At 40.5% G+C, this 7,071-nt stretch overlaps 1 protein-coding gene across 2 annotated transcripts; it reads left to right on the forward strand.

Annotated features, from left to right (window-relative positions):
• Positions 1 to 244: 244 nt before the first annotated feature.
• On the forward strand, positions 245 to 4,507 carry LOC133887364 (PHD finger protein ALFIN-LIKE 1-like). 2 transcript variants are annotated; one of them, XM_062327397.1, is made up of 5 exons: positions 245 to 467; positions 558 to 590; positions 695 to 917; positions 3,899 to 3,972; positions 4,058 to 4,201. In XM_062327397.1, exons 1-4 carry the CDS (start codon positions 353 to 355, stop codon positions 3,921 to 3,923), a joined length of 396 nt encoding a protein of 131 aa, XP_062183381.1. In that variant the 5' UTR covers positions 245 to 352; the 3' UTR covers positions 3,924 to 3,972; positions 4,058 to 4,201. The 2 variants fall into 2 exon arrangements, with proteins under 2 accessions (XP_062183381.1, XP_062183316.1); XM_062327332.1 differs by having other exon boundaries at positions 246 to 467; positions 3,852 to 3,972; positions 4,058 to 4,507.
• The last annotated feature ends 2,564 nt before the right edge of the window (positions 4,508 to 7,071 follow it).

Genomic DNA, 7,071 nt, shown 5'->3' on the forward strand with positions numbered 1-7,071 from the left:
ATGGATAAATTTTTAAAGTATCTGTTAAAGATGATCTTACGATCGTGTATCCAGCAATCTCTAACTAGGTTTTACCTAATCTAATCTGGACTGTCTCTGACCTCACCTCACAAAAGCAAATTTTATAAATATTCTATAAAAAAATCTTTATGAGATTTTATCTATATTAATCTAATAGTTAAACTGGAGATGAGAGAATTAATATATGTCATCGTATAAGAGAGAAGTTTTTACGGGACAAATTCTTATAAAATTTGTTTCCATAACTCTTCTTCCGCGAACCGCCACCTCACCCGCCACCTCGCCGGAGATCGCAAGAGGAGAGGAGGCGCACCCCGTCGCCGCCAACGCCATGTGTGACGCCGCCTCCGGGCGGGGCCGCGTCGTCTACCCTCCCCGCTCCGTCGAGGACATCTTCAAGGACTACCGCGCTCGCCGCTCCGCCATCCTCCGCGCCCTCACCCACGGTCAGTGAATGGACTCTCCTCCCCCTTTCGCTCCCCGAACCCTAACCCTCGCCGAGCGGGACCTAACCGCGCCCGATTGCTCCGTCGCAGACGTCGAGGACTTCTACGTGCAGTGCGATCCAGGTGAGTGCGCATCGCCGTGGCCTCTCGATCCCGACGCGATCCCTTCCTTGTTCCTGGCGGACTTCGGTGTGATTTTTTTGGGTTGGGGGTGGTGTGGGGAGCAGAGAAGGAGAACCTGTGCCTGTACGGGTACGCGAACGAGGCGTGGGAGGTGGCGCTGCCAGCGGAGGAAGTGCCCACGGAGCTGCCGGAGCCGGCGCTGGGGATCAACTTCGCGCGCGACGGCATGAACCGCCGCGACTGGCTCGCGCTCGTCGCCGCCCAATCCGACTCGTGGCTCCTCTCCGTCGCCTTCTACTACGCCGCCCGGCTCAGTAGTAACGACCGGTACGCTGCCCCGGATCGATCCCCATTGTCTTACTCCTATCCTATCATCATGGTGTTGCTGTTGGGAGCTTTGTTCCTTTTTTTCCTTTTACAAAAAAAATATCTATGCAATTTCACAATGAACTAACTAGGTTTCTGGAGTATGTGGTCAGGTAGTGGGCCTCATAGAGCAATAGTTTTGATAAAAAAGGAGATGTCTTTCGTTGCTGTCAATGATGTTACTGGCATGCGTAGTTTGATAGATGTTTCCTTCCTTAAGAGGATTTCAACTTGTGCACTTAAAGTGGAGAAGGTAAATGTTATTGCCTCTCTACCCAGTAGTAGTTTTGACGCAAAGGGCACTGCTGATAGTGTTTACTGTGATAGTTTATGTGTGTTACGAAGTCTTGGGTAAGTTGGGTGTGCTTGCTTTCTAAAGAAACACACAACTCCAGAGACTCACAGACAAATAAATAAGTTCGGTTGTTTACTGTGAGTAGTTGGAGAAAGGTGTGGCTATGAGGTCGTAAAGTAATGACTTGGTGAAAAAGGTGGTTGCTTTCATGGTTTTCTGTGATGATAGTGAGTTTCGAATTTTGGTAGCCGCATGTTTGTACTGAAATCTTCTGTGCTCTAGCTTTGTAATAGTGATCCCAGACTCCCAGTGTGAACTTGGGCTACTTGAAAGTTGGCTTCAATGTTTATCTTATGCCAACTTTCAAAAGGCCCTTTACACAGGGAGAAATAATATTCGGTGGAAGCTGTGAATCTGACTAATTTTCCATTAGTTGTGCATCTTATTAAATTTATGCGATATTTTTTCTTAGCTGATTGAAACATTTTATGAGGTCTTCAGTTAATTAGAGATGATATGGATTATGTCCAAACAGTTAAAGGTTCCTCTCTACTGTAAGGAAATTTTTGTCAATGGAAGCATTTCATGCGTAGAGCCTAAAGCTCTTGGTATCATAGTTGTTATGGCGTCGGTATAGTGATGCCATATTGTCGCCATATCGGCGTGGCGGTTTTCTGGCTCTCGCCACGCCTGCGCCGTCCGCCGTCGCTCTTGCGGCCTGTGCCATCCGCTTCGCCTCCCGTCTGGATCTCCTCCGCCTTATCGTCTCCCATCCACCCCCACTGATGATCCGGCTGCTCGCGACGGTGACGGAATCGGGAGGAGGCGACGGCGGCGGGAAGAAGCGCGGCGAGGAAGAGGGAGGGAGATGATGCAGTGGCGTGGGGAGAGGAGGTAGCGGCGCTGTTGCGGGGGCATGCGTGCTGGGGAGAAGGAGGTGGCGATGCGAGGAGCTCCTCGATGCGGGGGAGAAGGAGGAGGCGGCGCTGCTGCGGGGTGCAGCTCGTGCGTAGGTGATGGGACGGTCCAAACCTCAAGATTGCATGATCTGGCGGTTTGGTGGGCTCTAGGCTGGATGGGCTAAGGTTATAGATAGTAGAGGGGTTTGATGATTAAGCTGTTTTGTAGGCCGGTTTAGTGGGTTGGATAGGCTAACAACCCATTTAACTAGTTAGTGCCTTCGCCTTGTCTTTGTTTCCCCTTTCTTTTCTTTTTCTTTTACTTATATATAATATATTTAATGCATATCTATCATGTACTATGATGTTTGTATTCGCCACACCGATGTATGTATGGTGTCGCCATGACGTGTCATAAGCGATGTAAAGGTGTGAAGGTGGTGAGTCGTCATGCCTCGCCACATTGCCATAACAACTATGCTTGGTATGGATTTGGAGAATCATAACTTTTTGTGCCAATTGTGGTTACCAATTTGCACTTATGCAGATATTGTCTCCGTTATTCTTTTTAACATCTCCTTTTCTTATATGCAACTCAACTCTTATTCTGAGGCACCTGTAGCACTACATCATATGATAGTTTTGATTATTCATTGCAACAGTGCATAGTGTTTACTGAAAGTGAAGGACTTGAAGTTTTTTATATATTTGAAGTTCGAAACAGCAAGTAGCCCCCCATCTCATCACCTTTTGTGCATATTACTTTTTGCAAAGAGAACCAACACATAAAGTGCAATTTGTTGAAAGCTGTATCTTCATCAATACAAGTTTCTCTGATCCGAAGGGCAATGGTTTTTTGGAAAAAAATAGATCATACTGAAATATATGCTATGCTGGTGTGCTGTGAAGAGCTAAGATGCAGTTAATTATATTTACTAAATAGTAAAGCTTACTTTGGTCGAGATGTTTGTGGAAATAAGAGGAGCGCATAGCTGGCATTCATGATCAGTTATCTTATATAACTTTCTAATCCTTAATTTTACGGATTTAAAGTTCTTAAGTTGTGTTTTGCAATGCTGCAGTTATTCATTTCTATATTTATTCTCATCATAAATTCATCCATGGAGATATCTTGCAGCATTACGAACGTAACCCATGTGAACTTGCATTACTGTTTTGACACATTGCGATAAGTGTACAAATGCACATGCCCACAGGATTTTAGTGCCTGCAATCTGCAGTTATTTGTTTCATGACATTACCCATAGAAATACTGTAATATGTGAGAATAATGTACTAGCAATTTGGAGGATAACCTTTTGCTTCTTGTTAATGGGAGAGCTCTTGTTATTTGTTCTTGTGGATTAATCATCTTAAATCAATGTGAACCCACACCAGCATGGAATTTTTAGTTCCTGTTGCACCAACAGTAGCACCTCAGACTAGGCCTTCCCATGACTTGCTTCTATGGATTCGGACTTGGCAATAGTCTGGTTTTTTAGTTCTACAAGGTCTGTTCTTTCGATGATGGTAATATTGTCACAATGATCTAAGTATTGTAAACATAGTCTTAGATTATGCTTTTGGGTGTAAATTTGAAAGGATAGATATGCTGCATTACCATTAGTTTGTTTTCATTTCCTTTTTTCGTAAGATGGCTTCCGATGCTGATATCTCATTGTTTTCACTATCATCCAATAGGAAGCGTTTATTTGGTATGATTAATGATTTGAAAACTGTTTTTGAAGTTGTCTCTGGTGTGAGACAATCTAAGGAGAGGTCCAGTATGGACAATGTTGGTAGAGCCAAGCCCGCAATAAAGGTAAAAGATATTTATTGTTGCTGTTACTGATCGGTTTCTCTACGTTCAATTTATTCTTACATCCCAACACACACATGATCTGCAGATAGAAAATAACGGAAAAGCAAATGAAGATGACAGTGATCACGGTGAAACCCTATGCGGAACCTGCGGTGGGATATATAGCGGTGCGGATGAGTTCTGGATTGCGTGTGACATCTGCCAAAGGTGGTACCACGGCAGGTGCGTCAAGATAACTCCTGTGAAGGCGGAAAGTATAAAACATTACAAGTGCCCGAGCTGCAGCTCTAAGAGATCTAGGCAGTAGCAGAACTTATGGCTGCTGCAGAATGCAAAGGTATGCAAGCAGCAGTGGCGCGGGGCATGGCGGCATTTCAAAGTTGAGGCTCCATTTGCAAGATTAGTAGTATCGTGCTGTCTTTGTTGTACCTCACGCTTACCTTATCATGATGCTAATGTGAGGAAAGATCAATAGATATCAGTTGTGAACTGACATTTGACAATTAATTCACTTTAACTCGACTACCCTTGGTTAAAGGTGTTACGTGTTCGATCCTATCATGTTTTATTCCTAACACCAATAAACATCTTTCAATAATAAATATTATTGATGCCAATAATCTCTAGGATTTAAACTTGCTAGCTTTCCTATATCTAATGATCTCTATGTCAAGAATTTTCTTTGCTGCACTTAAATCTTTCATCTTAAATTCATTATTCAACTGTGATTTTAATTTGTCTATTTCTGATTTATCCTCTGCAGCAATCAATATATTATCGATATAGAGAAATAAATAAATAGTTAAACTATTAATAGTCTAAAATAGACACAACTATCATAATCAGAACGCTTAAAACCATTATAGAGCATAAAAGAGTCAAACCTCTTGTACCACTGTCTAGAAGACTGTTTCAAATCATAAAGAGATTTTTTTAATTTACAGATAAAATCTTCTTTTTTAGAAATAACAAAACCTTCAAGTTGATCCATATAAATGTCTTCATCTAACTCACCATGTAAGAATACAGTTTTAACATCTAATTATTTAAGTTCATAATCATGCATAGTAATAATACTGACTAAAGTGCGAATAGAACTATGCTTCACAACAGGGGAGAAGACATCATTATAATCAATACCTGAAATCTGTCTATAGCCTTTAGCAACCAACCCTACTTTATACCTTGCTGCTTCATTAGGAGAAATTCCCTCATTTGTTTTGAAAATCCACTTGCAACGAACATGCTTCTTCTCTTTTGGTAATTTGACTAAATCCTAAATATCATTCTTTTCAAGTGATTTCATCTCATCTTGTATTGCAGTCATCCAATTATTGCAATCAACAGAAGTAATAGCCTCATTGTAATTAGAAGGTTCTGCATTACCTTCAACTTCTTCTGCACAACTCAGAGCATAAACATCAATATTACACTCCTCAATTAACCTCTTAGGTGGATTAATTTACCTTCTAGGCCTATCAACTATAATAGAATGTTATGTAGGCTGCATAACGGATGAAAAATGTGGAGCATTAGATGAATCATGATCAATAAATAAATTTTCAGCAATATGTGTATCTTGGATAACGGTATCTGGTGTACTTTCTGCATTAATAAAATGCTCTACCTGCACGCTAGAACTCTGCTGACTCTGAACAGTAGGATTTGGCAACATAGCAGATTTATTAAAGACAACATTCCTGCTAATCACCACATTTTGTGTTGCAGGATTTCACAATTTATAACCTTTAACACCAGATTTATAACAAGAAAGATGCACTTAATAGCTCTAGTCTCTAATTTATCATTATCAACGTGAGTATTAGCAGGATAACCAAAAACCCTTCAATTGTGAATAATAAGCTGGAGAACCAGACCATATCTTAATTAAAGTTTTCTTATCAATGATAATGTTGGGTGATCGATTAATAAGATAGCAAGCAGTGGAAGCGACTTCTGCCCAAAAACATCTATGCATACCTGCATTAGACAACATGCAACGGGCCCTCGAAATGATATTTCTGTTCATACATTTAGCTACACTGTTTTATTGTGGAGTACCAGGAACAATGTAGTATCTCACAATGACTTCAGACTTACAACATGAATCAAATTCATTAGAACAAAATTTCATCCCATTATCAGTGCAAAGCTTCTTTACCTTCTTTTCGGTTTGCCTTTCAACCATAACCTTCCACTCTTTAAATGTTTCTGGTTTATGCTTCAAGAAATAAGGTCAAACTCTTCTCGAGTAATCATCAATAATAGTTAACATATAACGAAAACCACCTAGTGAAGATCTACGAGATGGTCCCCATAAATCAGAATGCACATAATCAAGAATACCTTCTGTTGTATGAACCGAAGTGTTGAATTTCACCCTCTTATGCTTGCCAAAAATACAATGCTCACAAAATTTTAGCTTGCCGATACTATGTCCATCAAGAAAACATCTCTTGTTCAATTCTGTCAAACCAAGTTCACTCATATACCCAAGACGCATATACCAAAGATTAGTAGCATCAGAATCTGATAATGAATGTGAACTTACAGCGGCATCACTTGTGATTGTAGTGCCTCGGAGATGATATAAATTGGCAGACTTTAAATCACCTTTCATTACAATAAGAGAACCCTTTTTCACCTTCAAAACACCATCTCCGTCTGACCAATCATACCTTTTATTATCAAGAGTACTTAAAGAAATAAGGTTCTTTTCATACCTGGAACGTGCCTCACATCTATCAAAGTTCTAACAATGCTATCATACATCTTTATCATAATTGATCCAATTCTAACAATTAGACGTGGGTTGTCATCACCCATCCTAACAGAACCAGCATCTTGAACAGAATTATAAATGGTGAACCAATCTCTATGTATACATATATGAAAAGACACAACAGAGTTAATAATCCATTCATCACCACTACTAGCACATCCAGCAAAAGCAACGAGAGTCTCTCCATCAGAACTATTATCGGAAGCAGCAACAAATGCTTTACCTTTTTCATTAGATTTACCTTTTCTCTTTTCTTTATTCTTAAACTTGTAACATTCAGATATGTCATGATTATTTTTCTTGCAATACCTGCAGAA

Source organism: Phragmites australis, chromosome 1, assembly GCF_958298935.1.
Source record: "Phragmites australis chromosome 1, lpPhrAust1.1, whole genome shotgun sequence".
NCBI lineage: Eukaryota > Viridiplantae > Streptophyta > Magnoliopsida > Poales > Poaceae > Phragmites > Phragmites australis.

Bases quoted from the DNA above. Each gene is read 5' to 3' on its own strand.
- LOC133887364 (XM_062327332.1), top strand. From the start codon at position 353: ATGTGTGACGCCGCCTCCGGGCGGGGCCGCGTCGTCTACCCTCCCCGC. The intron at 468-557 runs GTCAGTGAATGG...GCTCCGTCGCAG, and splicing joins CCTCCGCGCCCTCACCCACG to ACGTCGAGGACTTCTACGTG. The intron at 3,973-4,057 runs GTAAAAGATATT...CATGATCTGCAG, and splicing joins GAGCCAAGCCCGCAATAAAG to ATAGAAAATAACGGAAAAGC.